The sequence below is a fragment of the Camelina sativa genome, chromosome 15 (assembly GCF_030686135.1).
Source record: "Camelina sativa cultivar CO46 ecotype springtype chromosome 15, ASM3068613v1".
NCBI classification, from domain to species: Eukaryota; Viridiplantae; Streptophyta; class Magnoliopsida; order Brassicales; family Brassicaceae; genus Camelina; species Camelina sativa.
Genome location: NC_141894.1, coordinates 8,781,995 through 8,807,430, shown reverse-complemented (window position 1 = coordinate 8,807,430; position 25,436 = coordinate 8,781,995). Strand labels below are relative to the sequence as shown.

The window sequence follows — 25,436 nt, the reverse complement described above, 5'->3', positions numbered from 1 at the left end:
AATAGAATTTAAAATATCATTGGTCAAAAAAAATTAAATGTATGGAAAATTGAAAACATCACTTAAAATAAAACAAAAATATTTTGCTTAAACATAGCTTAAAAGTGAAACAGGGGGAGTATATACTAATGATGAGAATATTGCATACATGTATATTATTATTACCTTCATCGATGACATACGATAGGCTTCAATAATTTGTCGATGAGATACGATAGGCTTCATGCAAAGCCGACACAGAACAAAGTTAAACCGGCTACATTAAAAGTTTTAAAACCGATATAAATTACCATGAAATCTAGAGCCGGCACAGCAGATTCCGTCTTAGATGGTCTAAGTAGGACATAGTAAAAAAAAACAACAACAAATTTTAGGCATTAATGCATATCGAATAAGCTCTCTTTCTCAATATGTTGACCGTGAATTAATCATCTAAGTAGTAGTATGATCCAGCAAGCTTTTGCTCCCTGTCCTTGGTGGACTCTAATTTGTTGATCCTTGGCCTGAAGTTAGTCGGATCTCGTCTGAATGTGATGTTGAGGTGCTGCAAAAGGTCAACAAGTTTGAATTCAAGCTTTTAGAGGGAGGATTAGTCTTATAACAAAACACGAAAAAGTGTTTGATTTACCGATAAGAAAAGGTTCATTCCGCTGAGGAGGGACTGTGGAGAATGAGCAGTACATTTGAGGGCAGGCTGTCCTTCGTAGACGATGACTTTGTCCGCCAGATAGGTCGCCATTATGAAGTCATGCTCCACGACAAACGCGGTTTTCTTTGCGTGTAAAATGAAACGTTTAATGACCTTTGAAGCTGTGATTCGTTGCTCAGAGTCTAGATACGCACTTGGCTCATCAATCAGATAGATATCAGCAGGTTTCCCGAGGCATAGAGTTATGGCAACCCTCTGCCTCTCTCCACCAGAGAGTTTGCTTATCTGTTGATCCAACAGCTCCTCAATCTGAAGCGGTCTCACTACATCCGACACAAACTGGGGATGCACATATGCATGATGAATCTTGTTATGCAGCAACTGTCTCACCGTACACACACGCTTCGAATCAAGCCCTTGCGGTTTGTATGATACATTAAACTCTGGCATTATAGCTGATTCTTCTACACCTTCTTCACGTGGGAATGCACCTGCCTTTGAATTAGGAAACAATGTTTCATTACTTTCAAAGTCTTAACCACAACAATGAAGAGAGAGAAAAACAAAAAGGAGACAGAGGAACTCTAGCTACCAGCATCCGGATGAAGGTTGTTTTCCCTGTACCGTTCTCCCCAAGCATTACAATAATCTGAGAGTCAGTGAACTCCCCTTCCATCACATCCAGCTTGAAATCTCCAATCTTTTTACTCATCTTTGGGTATTTGTATCTTGCGTAGGACTTCACTTCCCCATCGCCCTCTTGTGGAGTATCAGAAACCTTGGAAAGAAACAAAAATTAATGATCAGTCACCAAAACATCCACTTATATTTTTGATTTTCTAGTGGGAGGGACATGACAAAAGAAAAAAAAAAAAAAAAAAAAGCGTTTTACGTACCTTGAAGGTCAGAGATTCCTCCCTGAAACGCAAGTTTTCTGTGGGGATAAACCCGGCCAAGAACACGTTGATTCCTTCTCTAACAGAGAAGGGGAGAGTCACGACACCGTATGCTGTGGGTTTTCCATACAAACAGCAAACGAAATCCGACAAATAGTCAAGGACGCTGAGGTCATGCTCCACCACAATTACGTAGCTGCAACAAAATCCAATGCCGCTATGTTAAGCAAAGTATCCTAATTGTTATTATGTTCAAGAAAAAACAGAGAGATGAAGACGATAGAATCGGACTTGTCATGTCTGAGGAGAGAGCGTATAACTTGAGCAGCTTTGAGTCTTTGCCTCACATCCAGGTAACTGGATGGTTCATCAAACATGTATATAGTGGCCTTCTTCAGGAAAACTGCAGCAATCGCAAACCTCTGCAGCTCTCCACCAGATACATCTGTTGGTTCACGCTCCAGGATCTTGGTCAACTCCAAATCAGCACAGATCTCCGCCATCATTCCTTTCTCGTCAAGCTTCTCAAGTGTCATGCCAAGCTTACCTGGAGCATATCTTTTTATTTGTTCTAAATGTTGTGGCTTCATAACGGCCTGTCATGCATATGTTAGACTCAACTTAGTACACTGCTTCCATGGGAACAAATATCAAGATCAATATATTTCCACCCTAGGCGAACCTTTAGATCCTCTTCTACGAGTCGGGTGAAATAGCTTTGAAGTTCTGACCCGCGGAAGTGTTTCAAAATTTCCTGCCAGTGCGGAGCATTCTGCCCAACATCATAACATATAGTATCAGTTACACGAGAGACGCATAAGGAATGTTAATCCTTCAAGAGACTACAACGATTACCTCGTATCTGCCAAGATTTGGTTTTTCTAATCCAGCCAAGATTTTGAGAGCCGTTGATTTACCAATACCGTTTTTGCCAACCAAACCTAAGACTTGCCCCGGCCTTGGAACTGGAAGCCTGTGCAATTTGAACGAGTTTCCCGGATAGCGGTAGATTGTATCTTTCTCCAAGTCCTTGGGAAGATTGACAATCTGAATGGCTCCAAAGGGGCACTTCTGCGATTGTTGCAAAACAAACGGATCTCACTTAATTATGTGTGTCCAAAATGAATGAATGTGTTGTAACCCAAATAGGTACCTTCACACAGATGCCACATCCTACACACAGCTCCTCTGATAAGAGAGCAGCCTTGGACGCTGGTGTCACCTCGATACAAAGCCTCCCTAGAGAGAGGGCGAGAGAGAGAGACAGAACAGAGGAACAACAAATCGTGTGAGGCACACCAGGATCCCACAGACGGGAAAAAATAATAATAATATCATTCCACACAGTAAAAGAAGTTAGCGAGAGAGTGGAAACGTGGAGAAAGGTGAGTACCAGTCTTGACAACAGGACAGCCCTTCTTGTACTCCTGGCGGCATTTCTTCGGCTTGCACCGGTCATCATTCACAATAGCAATCCGAGTCAATCGATCTGCCATCCCGCAAGGACGATACTGCAAGGTATGAAAAGTAAACAATGTAATTAAACAAAAAGGATGTTGCTTTGGAAAAAAAAAAATGGGTGCTTCGAGATGTATAAACATGAAAATAAACCCCACATAAATCCGCCAAAGTCCCCTGCTCTGCTCTGTTTCACTTTCTATTCTTGTCTTCAAGTAATAGTTTTATTAACTCAGTTCAATTCCTCTAAGAGCTTTTACTAAAAGTTCACAAATGATGTAAAACAGTTTTTTGGTTCGAATTAAGTTTACATATAATTCAAAAAATAATAATAATAATAATAAATAATTTACAGAGCTGATTAATTGATAAGAACAGGTGAGACGAAAGGTCTAAAACCCACATGACCAGAGGAGAGACATAGAACCAAGCACATCCAGACCAAAACGTAGAATTAAAAATCACAGAATCCAAGAAGGAACGGATCAGATCAGGGCTCTAATATATATCTTGAATATTATATTATTATGTATTTTCTCTGTTTCACCAAGATTGAAGTTTTAGAGAAATTTCTTTATCTCCCAAAGATTGATGTTTTGAATATTTTTAATAATTTTTGTTTTAATGATTAGTGTATGGAGTGTAAAAATGGGAAAGTGGAAAAGTGAAAATAATAAATTATAAATTAATCATATATTCCCTCTATCTTAATATGTGTGTAAAATACTAAACTTCAATTTTTGTGAGACAGAGGGAATATATTTTATACACACCAAAAGGCAGTGAAATTAATTATATAGATCCACCCCACGAGTCAAGCCAATAACAATCTAGTCCAGACACAGGAAAAAGAGAGGGAAAAGTGTATCACTTAACCAGTACAGCGCAGACAGATCGGGCGATGAGGAGATGGATCTACGGTTGAGGCAGCAGATAAGGGTTTGGTTACTACCCAACCAATTTGCTTAGATCTTCTCGCGAACAACAACCCAAATCCAATCTATATAATATATTAAATAAATAATAAAAATAAATAAAGTAAAAGTTGTGTCCCAAAAAACAGACAAAAAAAAAAAAAAAACATAGACGACTACAAGCAACGAAACGGAGAAGAAGAAGCACAACTAGGGCTTTAACTTCTAAGGGCATTTTTAAAGGGGTAACTTTTTTTTTTGTGTTCTTAGATTAAATATATTAGTAAAATAATCTAAGATCAGTAGTTAAGATTTTTGGCTAAAAAGTAGTTATAGGGAGAATATGTTTAAGATCATAAGATTTAATAATATAATATTCTTAAATATATTACAATTATAAAATCTAATAAATTTGGTATATAATATTACAATTAAACTTATTACAATCTTATTATATAAAGTATGGTTTCAAAAGTTACTAATTCATAAGATCGCGACATGTGTCAAAATCTTATTTATATTAGATTATTAAAATAATAAGATTATTGAAATAATAATAAAATCTTATTATTATGTGGTAAAAGTTATTAATTCATAAGATCGCGACATTTGTCAAAATGTTATTATGTTGTATATTACTAAAATTTTATTATTATGTAAATTATACAATTTTGTGATTCTAAAGAAAAATGAATCGTCTAAACAAAAAAAAATCTATACAGATAATTTAGCAAAAAAGATACATAGTTATCCTAAAGAAAATCCTAAAATTTTTACAATAATGAAACTTATATAAAAAAAAAATCCTACATTATATAGAATTCCTTGGCCTAATCTTAAAAGAAAAAAATCTTATTATATAAAGTTGGATTTTGAAAGTTAGCTATTAACAGGATTTTGACACGTGTCAAGTTATTAATCTGAGAATTTGACATGTGTAAAAGTGAATATTTAATAGGAGGGATTTGAGATTATGACAAAAAAACAAAAAAATTTGTTTAAAATAATTTAAAAAGATAATTATAAAAAATAACAAAAATTAAACTGTTTTAAAAAAAAATTATAAGGAGGTATATATTTCATAAAATAAGTAGAACCTTATCAACTTAATGTTGGATAAAATAGGCTAATCAAACACAAGCTTACAACAAACATAGATAGATAGTTTGGAAAAACATAAACCGTTTTTGATAGATTCATAGGAGCTCGGAGACAGAGGCTACATCATGATGTGTAAAAGATACTTTCACGAATACATTGAGAAATTTAACATTAGTTAATATCAAAAGATTTTGTGATGTTGAAAAAAGGCTTTTAATTTTATTAATTGCCGGAGCATGTCATAAAGTATATATTTTTTGCCTAACAGTATATATGGTGTAACAATATATGGAATAATCAAGATTTGTTTTTTTTGAAATTGGAATTAGAAATATTCTCTTTAAAAAGATTTTTTGGGAAATTCTTAAGTGTATTTATATAACCCACAAATTGACCAATTAATGTATAATCTTTTTTTGTAATCAACCTATATTTAATTTAGTCTATAACCAACTTATAAAAATTATATAGTCTACAAAAAAAGTTGTGTACTTCCGTTTTATTATATAAGGAATTAACATTGTTGCAGCATTTTTGATAAAAAAAACACTTAGAGGTAGTACATATTTACGACCAATACCATTATCATTAAATATATTAGATTTATAATTTACAATAGTAATGTAAGATTTCTGATTTTTGTTAACAATTATTCCCGCTAATTGCGATTTTCCAAAACAATTGGATCAAATTGTGTTTATTCCAACAAAAATTTGTACTAAATCTAGAGAATATGCCTTATGTTTTCTATAATTAATTTATGCAATACATTACCAAAAAAAAATTAATTTATGCAATAAATATTGAATAATAACATTTATTTCAAATTGTTATATTTTCTAAATTTAAAGTTTGTTCGCATTAGTGTATCATTTGACTGGCTGGTGAAATGAAGGGATTTCTCAATTTATAAATTGATTGTGGTTAGTTTGATTCATTTCTCTACGCTACCTACAAATGATTTCTCTAGACAACATGAATTATGTATGTATGTGTCATTTTTTGTGCTAAAAATTTGAGGAACCTGTTGGTTTTAGTGGTGGTTTGGCTTTGTTTTATAATAAAGATAAATTTGATGTTTTAATTTCACAAGAGTAATCGGTTAATTGATGTGGAAGCGGTTCACTACAAGAAAACACACCGTTTATGAATCCCAAAATCATCACAAAACAGTCACAAAATGGCTGTTTGCGAGTATCTAATGACTATTACAGATAGTCACTAAAAAATGGTTGCAAAATAAGTAAATCCCAGTATCGTCACAAATTTACGGCCATTTTGTGACATTATAATATGGTCGTGTATTACAGACTAAATTGTGACCATAATTATATCACAGATTAAGGACACTTTTGCGACAAACTACAAAAAAGAATTAATAAAAAATAATTCATATATATATTTATATTATTTTGTGACAGTTTTTATTTAAATTAATCTATATTGGTATTAACAAACCACCCAAACTGGGAATTGAATAAGTGTTACAAGATTAAACCAGCCACAGAATCGCGGTTGAACCGGATGCTAAAATTAACAAAAAAAAAAAACCTAATCACACAACTGAGCTCTCATCTGCCGCAACTAGATTTCATTTGTCGACGATCCCCCGTTGCTTGCTATGCTTCTTCCGCCAAGTCTCTTTGGTGGTTTCGTGGCGTCAGATCTGTTTCTGTTCTTTCAGCCGCTGCAACCAGATTCGTTTGTCGACGATCCCTCATTGCTTGCTATGCTTCTCCCGCCAAGTCTCTCTGGTGGTCTCTTGGCGTCAGATCTGTTTCTGTTCTTCAACGACGAAACAAAAGGCGGTGAGAATCTTTCATTGTCTAAAGCTTGTAAATCTGAGAGACGGAGAGAAAACAAAGGCGGAGAAAAAAGAGCGGTTATGGTTTGAGTTTAACACTTTCAATCTGTATGACCTAAGAGAGAAGCAGTGGAAAGGAAGAATGAATCTTAATCTCAACTCAACAAATCGCGAGAAGGAGAAGAGAAACGAAAAGACAGACCGAGTACCTGTAGGAATAGAATCAGAGCCAAAATTTTGGTTTGAATTAATTAATATATTTTAAAAAGTACCAAAACATTAGACGGTGTTTATATGCATAATTTATCTGCCGTCATAAATTAGGAGGCTTTACGTCATTTCGGAGACAAAGCTGTTTCCAAGCAACTGTGCAATACCACCAAAAATAATACTCCCTCCGTTTCAAAATATAGGATGTTTTAGTGAAAACATGCATATTAAGAAATAATTACTTTTTAAAAGTTTAACCAATCATAAATAAGTCTACATAATATAAAATATAAATTTAATCTAAAAGTTGTATAGAAAGTTGGAAACATCCTATATTATGAAATAAAAATATTTCTCTAAACATCTTATATTATGAAACGGAGGGAGTAATAATTAAAGTTTAACAATATTATAGACCCACAAATTTTAATGAACACATCTTACATTATATTTATATTATTGTCACACGAGTGTCCTGTATGTAGATAAATATCAAAGTCAAAAGAGGAGCACTGTCCTTTATTCGAAGAGGGTAATAGATATACACGTGTTCAAGATTCGACCAGGAGAATGACTCCCAAAAGTACAATATAGTATGTATTTTATATTTCATTAAACTAAAGTGTAGTTCTTTATCAATTGAATGACTAGCCCTGGGCATTCGGATGACCCGATCGGGTTCGGATCGGGTATTTCGGATTAAGGGGTCCTAGACCTATTCGGGTATTTCTAATATTCGGATCGGATTTCGGATAAACACCCATCGGGTTCGGATCGGATCGGGTATCTAAACTCAATCCGAAATTAATTAAACCAAACTCAATTAAATTCAATAAACTGATCAATAACCATAAACATAAAGAGACCAATGTTCAAAATTCAAACCATAATCTTGTTCAAACAACCACATAACAAGAATGTTAAACAAACAAATCCATGTCTTAATAAACCAAGTACTAAACGAGAGAGACAACAAAGTAAACCAAAATTAAAACAACAAAACACCTTGTAGAACTGTCACCAGTTGTAAAACCAAAACAATAAAACACCTTGTAGCTTTAAGTAGTCGAGACCTTACTCTTCAATGCAGAACTCTGAAAACAAAAGAATTGGATGAGCTAACATAAACTATAAGAGAAGCAATAACAAAAAATAACAATATCAAGTGATATACAAACCTTTTTCAAGTCGATCTTCATATTCTACTTCTGCCAGAATTTGAGCATTGGTAAGAACTCTTGATTCAATTGCAATGTCTTGATTCTATTTGTTTTGCATTTTTCCTTTTCAATATTTTTTAATATCTAAAAATAATATTTTGGTATCTAGAGTTTATGAATATGATAAAAAAAATATACAATTAAGTCTCTATACAATAAGTAGAATATCTCATAACTAAAATCCTAAAAAGAAAAAAATGTTGCACCTAGTAATGTATAAATACTCGAGGTTTTAATATTAACCAAATGTATTAAAGTGGCAAAATGGTTACAATATACCCTCTAAATGCTGTAGGTGTTGGGTTTGAATCCCACTACTTACTATTTTGCAGTGGTATTTATATATGTTCAGATTAGTTCGGGTACCCGTTCGGATATCGGGTAATACCCGATCGGGTTCGGGTATCCGATCTTAATAAATTCTAGACCCATTCGGGTATTTTAGAACTTCGGATACGGGTTCGGGTCGGGTATTTCGGATCGGGTTCGAGGTTCGGGTTTCGGGTTCGGGTATTTTGCCCAGGGCTATGAATGACTGATTGTAATCCGATCAAATTACAAAAGATAGCTTAAACTTGATTAGTAAATTTAAGAATAAAAATGAAACAAGATAGATGTGGCCTTTTGTTGTTGTTGATTATGCGCATTTAAAGATTAAGAAACCCTGGTTAGCGAGTTGTGACCCTCTCTTATAAGTCTCTCTACATTGTATCCAAGTTCATAAGGAAAAATCACATTTTAAACCTTCAAAGTGTCACTGAATAAGACTTTAAACCTTGAAATTATTTCATAAACACTATAAAAATTAGTGAAGTGACCTTAGTGCAGTGGCAGAAGGTAAGTTCATTTGTAGAAGGCACCATCACATCCGGGATCGAGTCTCGGCTCCTACGAATGTAGGAATTTGGCTAATGGGCCGGCCAGTTGTGGCTCAATGGTTGACAAAAAAAAAACACTATAAACATTTAAAATGATTTTATTAACGCTTTAAACCTTAAAACTAACATTCTCACATACGGTTCTGAAACGGAGAATTCGTTACATGAATTCTGGCAATGTAGTTGGGCTAAACCTTTTGCATAAAAATTCACAAAATTTTGTAGATAATTTGATAAGCCAATGATTTTTTTCCGTGCCCCAAAAAGGAGTTTTGGTTCAAATCCTTTGAAACAATTAGAAAATTACAAAAATTGTTTGTATCGCTATTAAAAATGACGGAACAGTAATATTTGTCAACGTAAAATAGTTAAACTATGCTTGATTTAAATATTTGTTTAATTTTTTATTTAATTTAATTCAATTATTTATTATGGTTGATAAAAAATTTTAAAAAAAAACTAAAAAATATATCAAAGCAATAAAATGAAGAATTAGAGGTAAGATTAAAACATGTGATAAATGTAAAATTGAAGACGACAATATATTTAGATTCATTGGTTTTCAATGAGAAGTAAATCGATTTAATCAGAATCAATAACAAATGCATTTATTAAAAAGATTAATAATATGAAGAGTGACGTTGTAAAAGTTTGTCTACAATGAAGATGAATATAAATTTATCTTTTTCTCTTTTTATTTATTTATAAAAACTAAAACTAATTAAACTTTAAATTAAACCAACATAGTTTAACTATTTCGCATTGACGAATATTATTTTTTATAGCGGTACAAACATGAAAGTTAGCTTGAAGGTTTAAAGTGTTAGTAAAATTATTTTGAAAGTTCAAAGTGTTAGTAAAATCATTTTAAAGGTTTATAGTGTAGTGAAATTTTATCGAGGTTTAAAGTGCTACTCAGTTACACTTTGAAGGTTTAAAATGTGATATATACATATATGGTTACAGATTTTAAGCAATTTTACAAATTTTTATTAAAATATTTTTTTTTTCTCTTTTTACAAATTGGTTATGAAATTAAACATATTGTTCTTCAGTTTAAGTATGGTTATATTTTTTTTTTGCTAAATAAAGTATGGTTATTTATATCATATGAGTTTGCAAAAAAAAATTATAGGGCATAATTTTTTTTTGTGTTGGGCATTAAAAAATGCCAGGCCGGCACTGCACTGATACTTATACGATATAATATCAGGTTTCAAAAACAAACATAAAATGTAATAAGAAAGAAAAATCATGCAGTCTCAGTAAAAAAAACTCAGTGTATTATATGCCCACACACATTACTGAAGTTACGTGGTATATATACTAGAAGAATTTTTTTTTATAATATATACTGTTGCTGCTTTTGAATATTTTGAAAAGTCAAAGGGAGAGTTCTCAAGTTTTTTTTTTTTTGTTAGCAAAGATCAGAGAGTTCACAAGTTACGCAGTCGCATGCATAGTCACCTCACAATCCATCAAAGCACAAAAGGGAGATAAACGACCCTATAGTTCTTTTAAGGCTTTATATAACAATCACTTGTAACTCAATATATCATAATCTATTCATAGACACATTGAGCTCAGTTTTGATCCCGTTTCAGTAGTTGTTTGAACCATAACGCAGACATCTTGGGGTATCTCTTCAAGTCCTTGTAATCCACGTACACAATTCCAAACCTACGCGGAGGAGAGAAGTCATTAGAACATATACTATAACAATTTATCAGAAAGAATCATATAAACCAATAACAGATTCATTAGTTAATTCAAAACCTTGAGGTATATCCTGATAACCATTCGAAATTATCAAGCAATGACCACGCGAAATATCCAGTTACATTGGCTCCATCGTCTACTGCCTTTTTAAGCTGCGCTAAGTAGCCTCTATAATAATTTATTCTCGTTGTATCATTTAGTCCTTGAGCTAGAGTGATGTTGCCCGGATCATCCATCCCTATAAATATTGTATTCAAATTTTAACACTCAACACTTATATAACAAACACAAAAAAGATTAAACTCAAGACTTTATCGTTAGAATATATACCATTTTCCGAGAGAATCATAGTTGGATTACCATAGTGTTCCTTAATGTACATCAACGCCTTGTACATTCCCCATGGTACGTTATATAACCATTCCGAATATGCCTAAATAAATTTAGATCACTTCATAATCAAACACTAGTAATTAAAGAGAGTTAACAATAAAAAAAAAAAATAAAAAAAAAATGAAATATATCTCACCCTTGGACCAATTGGTGTCCCATTCTTTGCAACTGCATGTGTATAGACTAAGAACTCTCAGTATGCACTTGATTTATATAATATGTAGCACATTGACATTGTCACAAGACGAGATCATTCATAACGGATAAACATATATATATACGAACACAGAACTTACAGTTAAAAGCGACGTTCCAATCTTGTTGATAACCCAAAGCCTTGGGTGGTGTGGAAATTTTAGGATCAGACATGAAATAAGTCGTGTATTGGTTTATCCCAACGAAATCTATGGAACCTTTCACCATTTTCACTTCTTCCGCTGTGAATTTTGGAAGCCTATCTTTCACAATGTTCTGCATTGTCTTTGGATACTCTCCATATACTATTGGGTGAATAAACCTTCAAAATATATACTCTTATAAGCTCACCAAAACTCTTAAAGGTAACGTATGAGTTTTTAGATTTCTAAAAATTTGAACGTTTACCATCCAACATGAAAGTCTCTTGCTCTTTGAGCAGCGTCATTGTCTGCTTCACTACTTGTAAGTGGCTCAAACCAAACAAAATCCAGTAGAATCCCAATCCTTCCTTTTTGGTTCTCCTGAAAATGTATGGTTCGATGTTTAGTAGTCATGATTTAGTTGTTTGGTATCATACAAACAACTTGAAACTTGAAAGAGCCTTTATATACCTGATAATTTTGGCGGTATCTCTGGACGGCTGCTGAGTGTGCCAAGATAAGGTGATGGGCAACAATGTATGGTTCGGTCGCGGAGTTACCATCAGTGCAGTTTCCAAATGCTTTAGAGCATCGACCAGGCGCAAAAATGCCGTTATCATAGCCTAGAGCAGCTACAACACGGGGCTCGTTAAACGTCATCCAGTTCTTCACTCTATCTCCAAATGTCTTGAAACAAAACTCTGCATAATCCGCAAAATCTTCCCTGTAAAAATTGCCTCATTATATCATATCAAAAAAGATTTTTGCAGTAAGAAACAAATGATAATATACAGTTTGGTGCTTACACTACTTGTTTACTAAGCAGGCCTTGATACTTTTGTTCCAAAGCCAGAGGAAGATCGTAGTGGTACAAATTCGCATACGGTTTTATACCTAACAATTGTATCATGTTCATTATAAAAAGGGTAAAATCAAATTTGTACAATTATAGAATGATTTATACCTTTTAGGACCAAGTAATCGATCAATATCTGTTGTAATAAGCAACTCCATTCCAGTTGATTTTACCGGTTCCTTCTGTTTTCCATAAGAAGTTATATATAAACCAATCTTTAGATCTGAATATATAAGCACTGTGAATATTTTTCTAATAATATTTTACAGTAATAATACCAGGGAAAATTCTGGACCATGAAATGGAAAATCTGTAGGCATCGAAGTTGAGGTTCTGCATCAAATCTACATCTTCCTGAAATGTCATTAACATGATGAACTTTGAACACCACCAATGTAAATTACATATATGCATTATGATTCGATAAGAATACTTTATGATTAGTTACCTTGTAACGGTGATATTGGTCCACTGTTAACTCAGCCGTTGCATTGTTAGCTATCTTACCTGTTTTTTTATATACAATAGCATAAAAAGAAATCTAAATGGTTAGTTAATAGTTTTAGTGAAGTTGTAATTAGATTGATAATGAGATTAAATTAACCAGGAATCTTGACGAAGGCATCCCAAATGCTTGGCCCACGACCGTCTTGGTGGGTCTCTCCTTCCACCTGATAAGCTGACGTGGCTGTTCCGAACAAGAATCCTTCCGGAAAACTCTCTCTGTTAAGATCGCTTGTGTCCATAGGTACGCCGTCTCCGGACGGCAAAGATTCGCCGGAGCGAGAAGCGCAGAGGAGGAGGAGAAAAAGAAACATGTGAGATAATTGTAAATTCTCCTCTGTTTAGTGGTAAGACGAAAGTAATCAAATAGTATTATATGGAGTAGTAATCTCTCTCAAGTCCAATTCTCTCTCTATCAGTAATCTTCTGATAATATGAAAATAAAAACAGACCAAAACAGAGCATTCATTTTTTGACAAAAGATATGCCGACAAAAAACAAAAAGACACACACACAAGTCATCAACACAGCCACAGCCAAACGGAGGAGATCCAAAAGTCTTCAAAAGTAGTTGAAGCTTTTCCAAAGTTACAATATATCTTTATAATTTACTCAAAGTCTTCTTATTGGGGAGTTAAGCTCCAGACGCGGATACAAGCATCTTCACCAGAACTCACTACATGGGAATCATCAGCAAAACCCAGACCATATACTCCACCTAAGTGAGCTCCTTTTATGGTCATCCTTGACGAAGCTGGTTTGTCCACTTCATACACGATCACACAGGTGTCTAAGGATCCTGTAGCAACCATACTGCTGTTTGGAGACCAAGCTAAGCAGTTTATGCGTGCGCTATGGTACAACATGTTCTTCAGCTTCATCTGTTTTTTTAAGAAAAAGGAACCGATATAAGACCTTGTGTTTTGTGTTCCAGATTCATGGGGGAAAGGTTTTAAATAATCTTAAGTTTACCTCTCTGGAGACTCTGTCCCACACAACAGCTTCTCTGTTCAAATCAGCTGATGCAAACATAGAGAGATCCGGAGAGTAACGTATGACACTGATGGCGCCTCTGTGTTTCTCGAGAACTGCTTCCTCAGTGAGTGAGTCGCCACTAACAGAATACAGATGGAGTTTACCGTCTTGGCCACCGACGATGGCTTCGGTTCCATCAGGTGTTACTGCCAAAGCAGTGACAGTGAACCCAAGGTTGATGGTTGACACTACTTTCCCACCACGGAGAAACACAACTCCTGACTCAAAGGTCACCAGAAGTAGATCCGGTGAGAGTGGTGCAAGGCTTAGATCTTTTGGTTGATTTCCAATGTCAATAGCCTCTTCATTTGTGCATTGATCGTCTTTATAGGAAATCCTAGATATCTGAATTAAGAATCACATAGTGAAAGAATGCGAATTAGTTGCTTCAATATTAATAATGCTTGTAATAATTAATATCATTAACACTTGTTACGTCCTTAAATTCATTCGACACTCCCCTAAAAGAAGTCAGATCAACACAAAAATTAAGGTGACATGTCCTAAATGTGAGAAAAAAATAAAAGTGAGAACCAATTTACCATATTGTCATATCCGGAGGTCACAATCTCTTCTTCATGAGCAGCAAAGCACTTTATTTGAGTGTTCTGTGTCCTCTGCAATTTACCGCTGAAACCACGGCCTAGCATCCATTTACATATGAGACCATCATAACTACCAGATAATATGTAGTCAGTATTTCCTTTGAGGACAGCTAAGGAAGAGACGTTCTTCATATGCCCCGAAAACTGAAAGGGGGATTTATCAAGATCACTTGCTGAGAATATGCTGATCGTGCCACCTAGAGAAACAGTGACAATATGATCGTTCTGCCACAGACACCCAACAAGCATATCGTCCACTCCTCCTGATGATCCAGGACAATTCAATGTTGTGTTCAATGTTCCGCTACCGTTTTCTGACATATCCCACACTTTGGCTGACTTGTCTGCAGAAACAGTGATGACCTGGTTGATGATTCAAACATATACAACATGTAAGTACATATGTAGCACCAACCATATATTGAACAACTCATTGATCTTCATATATACACTTAAAATTCTAGACCACAAATGTAGCTCATGTACACACATACTAGAGAGGGTCAGAGTGATATATTTCAAATGCTATTCTATAAACCCTGTTCAAGCCTAATGTAGTTTGAGACTAATATGACGGAATCAGAAAAGGATTCGAGAAACACGGTACAACAATCAGAAAGAACTTAGTACCTGTTTACCATCAGGACTCCAGCTAACTGCATAGATGCTACCTTTATGCCCATCTTCAGGTGAAAGCTCTCCAAGTTTCTCACAAGTCTTTCCATCATATATAATCCCCTTTTTATCTGAACTAACAGTAATAAACTTACTTCCATCTGGTGCAAACCTCACACAGTTGACAAAGTTGGAATGCTCTCTGTTGACCAAACACAAACAACAAAACTTGTAAACAATTCGGAATCACACAAGCAAGGAACAGAACAGATACTAGAAATTGAATAATCTGACCTGCTTGAGAGCTTGAACTTGAAAGGAGGACCTTCATAGAAATTCACCAGAAAATCTTCCCCACAAGTAACAATACGGAACGGTCTAGTTGGCTTGATAGCACAGCTAAGAACTCTCCTAGAATGTCCATCAAACTCTCCCACATTTGATCCTGAATCCCACCTAATAAATGTGAAACATTTCGTTAGGCATCAAATGAGTCAAAAATGATCAGTTCAATGTGATTCAATCCGATTCAACAAATTCAATACAAAACCCTTTAGTCCGATCAAATCAAAGTCAACACATTTCACATAAAAATCAAATTTTTATCAAAGAACCAAAACAAAAAACAAAAAATGCTCACATGAAAGCACGAACAAGAGATTTCCCTTTGCCATCACCAGAAGCAACGATCCTCAACCCATCAGCAGACCACTGAAGATCATCGATCCGACCAGCCAAAACCTTAAACTCTTTCTTCAACACATGATCATTGTAAGCACCCCAGATTCTAACAGTACCCGACACATCACCCGACGCGATCCACTCTCCGTTAGGTGAGTATCTCGCAACAGTAGCTGGGTAAGCGTGTTCCCCGTAGATAGATACCTTTAAAGGGTTGTTGAGGTCGAGCATCACGACGGATCGACCATTAGTGTAGAGGATTGTATCGGACTTCGAGTCACCGGAGATCAGGATCCCTCGACCTCTCTCCGTTGACGGGACGCACGCGTAGGTTTCGGAAAGCTCCATCATAATCGAGAGACTTTAGCAGAGATCGTTTTGGGTTTTACGAGAAGAAGAGACCACACAGACGAAGAAAGAGGAAGGACGGTTTTGAGTCTTTTTGAGTTTTGTTTGACATTCAGATTAGCTGTTTTTGTTTAGCCTTTTTTAATTAATTAAATTAAAATAAAAAGATTATGTAATACTCCCTCCGTTTCAAAATATAGGATGTTTTAAGCAAAGCACGCAGATTAAGAAGTCTTTACTTTTAACAAGTTCAACCAATCAGAAATAATACTGCATAATATAAAATACTAAACTAATCTAAAAATTGCATTGAAATTTGAAAGCATCCTATATTATAAAACAACAAACTTCTCCAAAATATCCTATATTTTGAAACGGAGGGAGTAATAATCATTGTTACAACATTCACTTCTCTGGCAGAAACTGATTAAATTAATATACAAAAGAAGAAAAATCTGACGTGTAGTCTTCTAAGACCTACACTAGTTTGTATTTAGTCTTGTTGTTGTTGCTGATCACGGATGTTTATTAGATACAAAATAATCATATGCTTTATGTTTTTCCTACAAATGTAGAGGTTTATTAGTGGAGTGGATTAAACATGGTAATGTTGAAATTTATAGATTAGAGAGTAAGACTAATTGGGTGTTATATTCTCAAAAGAGGTATATATACGGCCCATGGGCCAGTTAATAAAGCCCAGAGTAGCTATATTTGCTATATTGCCAAGTCAATGAATCGCTAGCAGTTGATTGGAGAATTTGATGTCTATCTAACACCGACACAACTTGTTGTGAAATATCTTTGTGATAAAAAATAAAATAAAAAATCTCATGGAAGCATTCGATTATTGATTGAAATTTTTATTGGAGTGTATGAGAAAATTTAGTTGTCAGTCGTGGGGCTTTACATCTCTTGGTCGCATTATAATACATAGATGAATGTGTGTATTATTTGTTTATAGAGAACTTCCTTGCGTGGTTAGAGAGAAGATAAGGAAACATAAGAACAAAGCTGTCACAAGTCTCTCTGTCTCTCTCAAACCAGCCACACCACCTCGTCCCCATTACTCACATGCCCCTTTCTCTATTATTCTTCTCTCCCAAAAAAAAAAAATGAAATATTTCTGATTGATTGCGCTCATATTTGATATGATCGCAAAAATATTGTTGAAATTTTTGAAATTTGTGAATTGTGGTTTTCCAAATTTTAATTGACAAATTTTTGGATGTAATAATGTTTAAAAGAACATGGCTACAACAACAACGACAACAACAAAAAAGCTAATTTACAAAGACAGAACAGAACCAAGCCCATCTCTTTTTCTATCTGAATTTCACTTCACTCAACCAATCACGTAATAACACGTGCCCACATCACAATCAAAATCCACTACCACGTCACCACGACCTTAGTAAGACTAATGTAATGACGCTGTAAAGAAAGAAGTGGACCAAGCAGTGCGGATACTGAAGTGAAGTTGCCAAGCCACTAGAGAATTCGGAAGAGTCGACGGCTAAGGGCATGCCGTCGCTGCCGATAGCACACGACCGTGGCTCCCCACCTTGGTTGAGCATGACGGCTCGGAGGACGGAAGTGACAGTGGGGAAGTAAGCTGTACGGTTCTTAGCAAGAAGCCAAGTGAGACCCATGAGGACACAATCTTTGTTGTGCATCTTTGCTGTTCTGTTTCGATCTTCTTTCGATGGGTGTCTTGTACCTGAAGTTTTCTTCGGGTTTAGCTGCAAAAAAGAAACAAAAGCCAGAAGCGTGTTTAGTTTGCTTAGGTTTTGTTACTGTTGACTAAAGTAATCATTGAGTAATTAGAAAGTAGAAAGGTGGAAGCTAGTGGCTAAGCTTTTTTTTAGGTTATGGTGGGTTTGGTGATTAAGATACAGAAGAATGAAAGGAAAAATCAAAGACAACAAAGTAACGCGTGAGGATCACGGCTTTTGTAAGCGCCTATGTGTGTGTAGTGTGTGTCAGACTGTCAGATAGAAAAAGAACAAAAAGCTAAAGAACAAAACTTTTCCCAAATTACCATTCGCCATGGATGATGGCCAGATCAGAAAGAATCCTAGATTACATAATTCCAAATCTTCTTCAATCCTCACTCACTCACTCATATACTCATATAGTAAACCCTAACGTGCTTAAACACTAAATATCATCAAAGCATCAAGAAAAGTGATTACTTTTGGATTAGACCTCCTTATACATAGTTAACTAGTCGATCAAATCATCATTACTCATCCTAAATACTGTCTATATCAGTAAATCTAAACCAAAACCAGATGCTAAAACACCATAACAGATTATCTAAAGTTACTAGATTTATCTACTACACACACATTTCACTATGTTAGATTCCAATTGAACTCCACAGTGACAGCTTCTAACAGTCAATCCAAACAGAACCCATCAAGCAATTATAGGAAAGTTAGAGACTTTACCTTATAGAGACTGTTCAAGCACTTGTTACAGCCAAGCAGAGGAGACAATCTATCAGCATTGTTGTGGCTACCACTCAAACAATCAGTCTCTAATCTAGTAACCCTCTCGTCTCCAACGAGTCTCCCTTCTTCGTTAACTCTAAAAGCCTCAGAACAGCTCAACGGATGCAATCTGATTCCGCAGTAGCAGTAAACGACGTCGCAAGTCTCGTTCGGTCTGGTGAGCTCAATCCCTCTCTGCCTCAACGATTTCCCCAATCCGTCGACGCAAGTCTCCGAGTCATCGGGAAGCAAAGGCATGTCTTCTTGCGTCATCGGGGAGGAGGATGCGTTTCTGGCGGCGGCGGAAATGGAGCGGCTAAGAGCAGTGGTTGAGTAAGCAGAGTAGAGCCACGCGCCTAGAACAGGGCAGCATCGTCCTTTGTGGAGCTTTTTGCCGGTGCAGGCTGATTTGATTCCGTGGAAGAGGTCTTCAGGTAAATCGAGAGGGCAGCCGGAGAAATCTGATTGCTCCGGGAAAGCGGGTATGGTTGCGGGTGGGGATGATTTGACCCGGAATGGCTGGACTGTGACAGTTTCTTCTGGGTTTGGTGAAACGGGTGATAGAATGGTGAAGAAGGAGAAGAAGACGATGATGAGGTGAATGGGAGAAGGCGCGTGTTGGAACATCGCCGGAACAATGGAGACAAGAGTAGTAAGACTAGACTAGCAAAAGAGAGAGAGACAAAGAGAGTGTGAATGAAGAGATGTGTAATAAAATATCACAAATGGGAGATCTCGATTTATACCAATTTAATATTACTCCTAGTTCCTACTACTACAGTCTACTACTCTTACTCTACTAGTAGTACTTATTTCAAAGAAAAAAAAAATGGTTCGTTAATATTTTTCATTGTAAACAAAAACATTTTCTTATGATTCGTTAATATTTTTCATTGTGTATGATGATTATAATAGAAACTATGGTAATCTACTAATCCATGGTGGCAAATTAGTAGTATTAGTAACCTGAAATTAGTTGAATCACGGGACGATTATTCTTCGCATTGAAACTTGAAAACTACAGAGTGCGACTGATCGACAGGTTCACTTGTTTTAGTTTTATAATTCCAATACATAAGACTTGGAAGGATTCGTTTAGTTTAGTATTATACTTACGATACTCCACTACTTTTGCTTTGTTTTTTCTTTAAAACCCAATGTACTAAAATCCACACATATATACTTAGATCTGATAATGTAATCTGTTTAATCGATCAAATTAGCATAATGCGATTTTATGAATATATAAATAAACTATATAAAAGTAGGATGGGTTTGTCTCGTAAAGCATATAAAGTTATTCGTTTGGCTGACAAAATAATGCAATTAATTTTTTTTCGCAAATTAAACACTGTGAAAAAACAAAAGAACCATGCGCAAATGCAAACTGTAAAATAGTAAAAGTTACGAATTTAGTTTTGTTATGTTTAGTATTTAGCTGTTTTGTCATTTTTATTTATAATTTAAAGATTTTGCTCTTACTTCCATGGAAAATAAAAGACAAGAAAAGAAGAAATCGCACCCAAGCCAGGAAATACTACTACTAAAGTTGGATAGAAGTAAAAAGGAAAAAGAGAGAATTATGTGGAGCTCCATGTTAAAAAGGTAACGTCAGGCACGCGAAATGGTCTTCTAGTAGTAGTAGTGAGAATTAGTAAAAAGCTGCTTAAACTATGACATTACAATCCCTTTTTCGGGAATGCCATTACAAAAAGTAACGACTACTACTGTAGTAGAGTTACAAAATGGTATATATATACTCACTTTGGATATAGACTAAAATTCACAACATTATTGTATATTGTGGACTAATTTAAAGTTATGTATGATATGTACAGTTCGTAACAGTATTTTCATCGGCTCCCTCTAAAGCCATTAGTAAACCAAAAGCGAGAGAACAAAGAAAAAGCAAATGGGACGACCAAAAAGAAGAAAATCAACAGTAAATCAAAATCATTCTATATCATTTGAGGACGAAGTGATCATCATACTCACTTACTGTATATAACATGTATAGTTAGGCTTAGCTTAGGCATATAACATGTATAGTTAGGCTTAACTTCGCTTTGGCATATTCATCGCCTGATAAGGTCAAATACTTGTAAGACATAAATCCAGGGGTTAACATGTAGTAAAGCCAAACGTCTGGGGGTATTTCCACAATTCTTCATCCATTTTTTTTAATACAACTCGAATTGATGGACAAATTGAAGACCAATGAAGGTTAACTCGTTTTGTTCATTGCTCATGTCTCTCAGTATCTATCAAAGATCATAACATTTCTTCTTTTCTCTGTGAGAGATGTGTATACGAATTGTAGAATCAGCCGCCTACTGTTAGCAACAAGTTTCAGTCCCCAATATCTGAATCAAGTGTGGAGAGCCGCAACCTTTTGAGACAAAGCATCTACCGTATCATTGTTTGATTCCCCGTGCTGTAAAAAGTAAACAAGAATGTGAAGAACAAGAGTATAGAAACTTGTACTCTATTCTCTATATAGATATCTCTATAATGCTTCTTGGTTTTTACCTCTGAGTTGTTTCTTTGTTTCACGCCAATGCATTTAGATGCACTGATGCTGGCACTTTTTAGCAAGCTGCGAGCGCTGTAACCAGTATAGCTCGTCCCATTCCTGTAATCTGAGCCCTCGTGTTGTGACGTTGGAGGGCTTTCGAGGGTCGTGGCTAAAGAAGCTGCGGATCTGTTCTCGATTTCGTGATTCTGTGATTCATTATCTTTCTTAGGACCAGGGACTCTCTCTCTGAAACAGAAAAAGGTTCCAACACAACACAATGGAATGAGAAACAAACTTTAAAGAATCGGGGAAGTCTGATGACTTTTAAAATCAGTTTTACGGACAAACCAACGAACAAAAATTGTATTACCTAGGCAAAGAAGCGTGTTGGCGTTGAAGAGGTGAGCCTCTCTCACCCTTACCGTAATTTTCCTCAAGGTGTGCAAATTGTCTCTTAAACCGATCAACACCACTGCATTTTCATTTAGATTACAAAATCTTTATCTTACTTCTCATAATTCGCAATAAATTATAATTTCAGATTCCAAATGATTTTATATACCTTGGGTACATGAAGCTAGTCTGTTCTCCACCTCGAAGATATTCTTGCAGCATCTGAGGATGATACTCTAATATCTGCATTGTTTCATTTTCAAGTTTTGTAAGGATTACGATTATACAATGCAAAAAGAGAAGAAGATACATTTTGCCATTGTTCAGAGCTTAACCAATCCAAACAAGTTTAGTGAAGCAAAAAACAATAAGAGATTAGTGTACCTCTCTATAAATCAATTCTCTCACATCTTCTTTCGTTATCTTCCTTCTTTCAAACTCAAACACAAGCTTTGGAATCGGTTGAGTAGATGGTTCCCGGTCCACGTTTGCCAGACCATAGAAGTAAGGATCTGCCAGTGCCTGTATACACGCGCACACACACAAACATGTATATAAAAAGTTTCCTTTTCTGAGAGCGATTGAAACTGCTCTGAAACTTTGAAGTGGAAACGCTAGAGAAAAAAGTACAACACAGGAGCTTTACCTCTTCGGCTGTGGGACGGTCTTTGGGATCAAATGCAAGAAGACGGTGCAGTAAGCGAAGGGCCAACGGGTCTACATGAGGAAATTTGTGAGTGAATGGAACTGGCGGTTTTCTTCTCATATTGGCCAGGTATCTCCTCGCCTTTTCATTACGAATCTGCAACACAACACAAAACACTGACCATCATTACAGGAACTAGAAAAACTGATCCATCCTGGTCTTGTAACGTTATAACAATAGTATGCTCATATTTCTGTGGCCACATACCTACATGAGCTTTCCTACCAATTTATATGAATTCAGCCCAAACTAGCCTAAACTACTCGCCACAAAACCATGGCTGAAAGGTACTACCTACCGTACTAGTAAACAAATAGTCATCATTTATAAAACTTTCAACTCATACGACATAAGACATCAAAAGAACTGTTGCAGCCAAACTGTAGCAAAGAGAAATAGAAGAACTCTACCAACTAACCCTTGATATAGCTTCGGGAGGCGGAGTACCGAGCAAATCAGTCATAATATCCAATTGGTGCACCACATTCTTCCCAGGAAACAAGGGCTTCCCAGTGAGCATTTCTGCAAATATGCATCCTATGCTCCATATATCAATGGCAGGAGTATACTGCAGCAAGGAAAGAAAATCCGTTTTAAGCTAAGTTTGTGATGTCATATAATATGTGAAACATACAACTTTTGCAACAAGAAAATAAAAGAAACGAGAATCGAATTTTACTTTGGAGAAGAAAGAGCCACAAAGTTCTGGTGCACGGTACCATCTTGTAGCAACATAGTCCTGCAAAGAAGCGAAAGCCATTTTGATCACAACACTTAATGCATTAGAGAATATAAAATAGAAACTTATGATTTCAGTCTGTAACATACAGTCCAGAATATAGCCGAAGGTGCATCATTAAAGGACACTCGAGCAAGACCAAAGTCGCAAATCTTCAACTTGCAGTCAGAGTTAGCTAGAATATTTTTAGGCTTCAAATCACGATGAAACACATTAGCTGCATGCAACAAAGAAGAAAGATTTCGTTCAGGTTGAGTTAAAAGCAGTAATAGACTAAAGGGAACAACGAAAACACGAATTTCTCGAGCCAATGCACTCGCCTGTGTGTATAAACTTCAGACCACGAAGAAGCTGGTAGAGGAAAAACTGGTAATGCTCAGGTGTAAGATCATCATTCGCCTTGATAACTTGGTGAAGATCTGATTCCATCAACTCGAAAACAACATAAATGTCTCTGAATTCACGGCGTGAAGGAGGAAGCATCACGTGTTTAATCTCCACTATATCAGGATGCCGGAGCAACCTGAGAAGCTTGATCTCTCTTAGAATCCGTGTTGCATCAGAGACGTGCTCAAAGACATCATTAATTTTTTTAATGGCAACCTTTTCTCCAGTATGTGTGTCGATTGCAGATGCTACAACCCCGTAACTTCCTTTCCCTATAACTTCTTGGATTTGGTATCGGCTGGCTTCACCATATTCTGTAAAGAACTCAGTCTCCAGTGCAACCTGCGATTGTACAAACATGACAGCATAAAACACCTATTACGAACTTTAGATTGGAAAGACAAGAATTCTGCCTACTCCTCCAAATTCTATAGATCATCTTCTAGATTAAGAATGAGACTATAGGGAATCAAAAGACCAATTCAAAGCCGAGGCAAATGAAACATAATGAAGAAGAAACCAAATCAACAATGTAAACCATTCTACTAGTTCTCCAAATCCTTCAATAAGGTGCCATAGATTCAGATCATACCAGAGGACATCAAAAACCAATTCAAAACCGAGGGAAAGGAAGTATAATCATGAAGCAACCAAATCCACATTGTAAGCATTTTCTGACAACATAAAAGTACTGACATCTAAGACTGTTGATCAAAATCTTTGACAGTTCCATAAAGTCAATTCGTAACAAAGATCCAAACCATCAGAGACAGCTACCTTGCAGTTTCCAAAATTTCTAAGCAAAGAAACACCAAGAATATAGGAATCCCAAAAAAGTGTTTGCCCTTTAGTAACTTAAAAACCCAATGAGATTAAACAATGATTTGCTACAGTCCCTTCCAATGAAATTGGAGAAATGAAACAGAAACTCATTCGAATCCCAAAAAGTGTTTGCCTTTTTAAAAACAGAAATCACCAAAAAAAAAAGGTAACAAATCCCAATTTTGAATCTGGAGAAAGCAAACAGATTAGACGAAACGACAGATCCATGGGAGAAGCAGTAACCCCCAAATGGTTTCCATAAATAAAATTAAAAAAAACGAACCTTTTTATGAGGATCCATAAGAATGTAATTTCTTCTAGGAACCCTAATGCACTTCAACCCAGACAAATCAAAATCCCTAACAAGCGCGAATCTTTTCGATTCCTCTTCTGCTCTTTTATCTTTTCCTTCTTCTTCTTCTTCTTCTTCCTCTTCGTCCTCTTCTTCTTCTTCGTTTCTGTAAATGGTTGTGAGCTGAGACCGTAAACTGGTAACAGATAAACGATCACTTGTAGAACCACAGTGACGAGAGCTGTTATTGCTGTTGTTGTTGTTGGTGATCAGATGATTAGAAGCATTCCGAGAATGAGGATGATGATGACTATTATTAACGGTGGTGCTGTGACTAGCACCCATCAAACACCCTCCTCCACCACCACTCTTTTTTTTTTTTAATTTCTTTAATTAAAATTAGTAAACAAAAATGTTTCTTCAACTCGTTGACTCTACGCACGAATCTCTCAGGTATGGCGTGCTTCTCTCTTTCGAATTCGACTCTCCATTATTGTTTTATATTTTTTTCCTTTGCTGTTTGGGCTTCTCTCTTGTCCGAAGGATGCGGAAGCTAGAAGAAGAAGAAGAAGAAGAAGGTGAAAGGGGTTTTTTTTTTTTGGCACGTGTGGTGCACGTGAAGCGTGTGTCACTCTTTACCCCTTTTAATTAAAGGGGTATGTTTGACTATTTTACAAAAGTCACATGGATTTTAATCTCTCGTCGTTTTCATAATTTCGCTTTATAACAACAACTAATTTAGATTAAAAAGTGTTAGGAAAAATTAGGCTAACAAAATACTCCCTCCGTTTCAAAATATAAGATGTTTTGGAAGAGTTTATTGTTTTATAATATAAGATGTTTTCAAATTTCAATGCAACTTT

At 35.7% G+C, this 25,436-nt stretch overlaps 5 protein-coding genes across 9 annotated transcripts; all 5 read right to left on the bottom strand.

Moving 5' to 3' along the window:
• Window positions 1-245: 245 nt before the first annotated feature.
• On the bottom strand, window positions 246-4,131 carry LOC104746169 (ABC transporter E family member 1). 4 transcript variants are annotated; one of them, XM_087488464.1, is made up of 10 exons: window positions 3,875-4,131; window positions 2,939-3,056; window positions 2,699-2,784; window positions 2,401-2,616; window positions 2,228-2,317; window positions 1,837-2,141; window positions 1,546-1,741; window positions 1,242-1,427; window positions 629-1,144; window positions 246-544 (listed from the first exon to the last, which is right to left on the bottom strand). In XM_087488464.1, the coding sequence occupies exons 2-10, from the start codon at window positions 3,039-3,041 to the stop codon at window positions 425-427; spliced, it is 1,818 nt and encodes a 605-aa protein (XP_087344590.1). In that variant the 5' UTR covers window positions 3,042-3,056; window positions 3,875-4,131; the 3' UTR covers window positions 246-424. The 4 variants fall into 4 exon arrangements, with proteins under 4 accessions (XP_087344590.1, XP_010465884.1, XP_010465883.1 ...); XM_010467582.2 differs by having other exon boundaries at window positions 3,880-4,129; XM_010467581.3 differs by lacking the exon at window positions 3,875-4,131 and adding an exon at window positions 3,407-3,772.
• Window positions 4,132-10,519: 6,388 nt separating this feature from the next.
• On the bottom strand, window positions 10,520-13,272 carry LOC104746170 (beta-glucosidase 43-like). Its single transcript, XM_087488463.1, has 12 exons — window positions 13,041-13,272; window positions 12,885-12,943; window positions 12,715-12,790; window positions 12,545-12,618; window positions 12,387-12,474; window positions 12,052-12,304; window positions 11,846-11,961; window positions 11,539-11,759; window positions 11,379-11,410; window positions 11,180-11,282; window positions 10,907-11,087; window positions 10,520-10,810 (listed from the first exon to the last, which is right to left on the bottom strand). Exons 6-12 carry the CDS (start codon window positions 12,238-12,240, stop codon window positions 10,714-10,716), a joined length of 939 nt encoding a protein of 312 aa, XP_087344589.1. The 5' UTR covers window positions 12,241-12,304; window positions 12,387-12,474; window positions 12,545-12,618; window positions 12,715-12,790; window positions 12,885-12,943; window positions 13,041-13,272; the 3' UTR covers window positions 10,520-10,713.
• Window positions 13,273-13,280: 8 nt separating this feature from the next.
• Window positions 13,281-16,385, bottom strand: LOC104746165 (actin-interacting protein 1-2). Its single transcript, XM_010467579.2, has 6 exons — window positions 15,836-16,385; window positions 15,490-15,651; window positions 15,211-15,397; window positions 14,518-14,943; window positions 13,913-14,320; window positions 13,281-13,821 (listed from the first exon to the last, which is right to left on the bottom strand). The coding sequence occupies exons 1-6, from the start codon at window positions 16,225-16,227 to the stop codon at window positions 13,564-13,566; spliced, it is 1,833 nt and encodes a 610-aa protein (XP_010465881.2). The 5' UTR covers window positions 16,228-16,385; the 3' UTR covers window positions 13,281-13,563.
• A 1,046-nt stretch (window positions 16,386-17,431) lies between these two features.
• Window positions 17,432-19,768, bottom strand: LOC104746164 (putative GPI-anchored protein At4g28100). The gene is made up of 2 exons (XM_010467578.3): window positions 18,678-19,768; window positions 17,432-17,966 (listed from the first exon to the last, which is right to left on the bottom strand). Exons 1-2 carry the CDS (start codon window positions 19,344-19,346, stop codon window positions 17,625-17,627), a joined length of 1,011 nt encoding a protein of 336 aa, XP_010465880.1. The 5' UTR covers window positions 19,347-19,768; the 3' UTR covers window positions 17,432-17,624.
• Window positions 19,769-20,768: 1,000 nt separating this feature from the next.
• LOC104746163 (mitogen-activated protein kinase 9) lies at window positions 20,769-25,289 on the bottom strand. 2 transcript variants are annotated; one of them, XR_015582275.1, is made up of 11 exons: window positions 24,565-25,189; window positions 23,393-23,801; window positions 23,162-23,289; window positions 23,013-23,072; window positions 22,744-22,901; window positions 22,274-22,429; window positions 22,012-22,149; window positions 21,797-21,870; window positions 21,605-21,706; window positions 21,249-21,480; window positions 20,769-21,153 (listed from the first exon to the last, which is right to left on the bottom strand). XR_015582275.1 is itself a non-coding variant. In XM_010467577.3 (11 exons), exons 1-11 carry the CDS (start codon window positions 24,916-24,918, stop codon window positions 21,088-21,090), a joined length of 1,869 nt encoding a protein of 622 aa, XP_010465879.1. In that variant the 5' UTR covers window positions 24,919-25,289; the 3' UTR covers window positions 20,769-21,087. The 2 variants fall into 2 exon arrangements, 1 of the variants encoding a protein (XP_010465879.1); XM_010467577.3 differs by having other exon boundaries at window positions 22,752-22,901; window positions 24,565-25,289.
• Window positions 25,290-25,436: the final 147 nt, after the last annotated feature.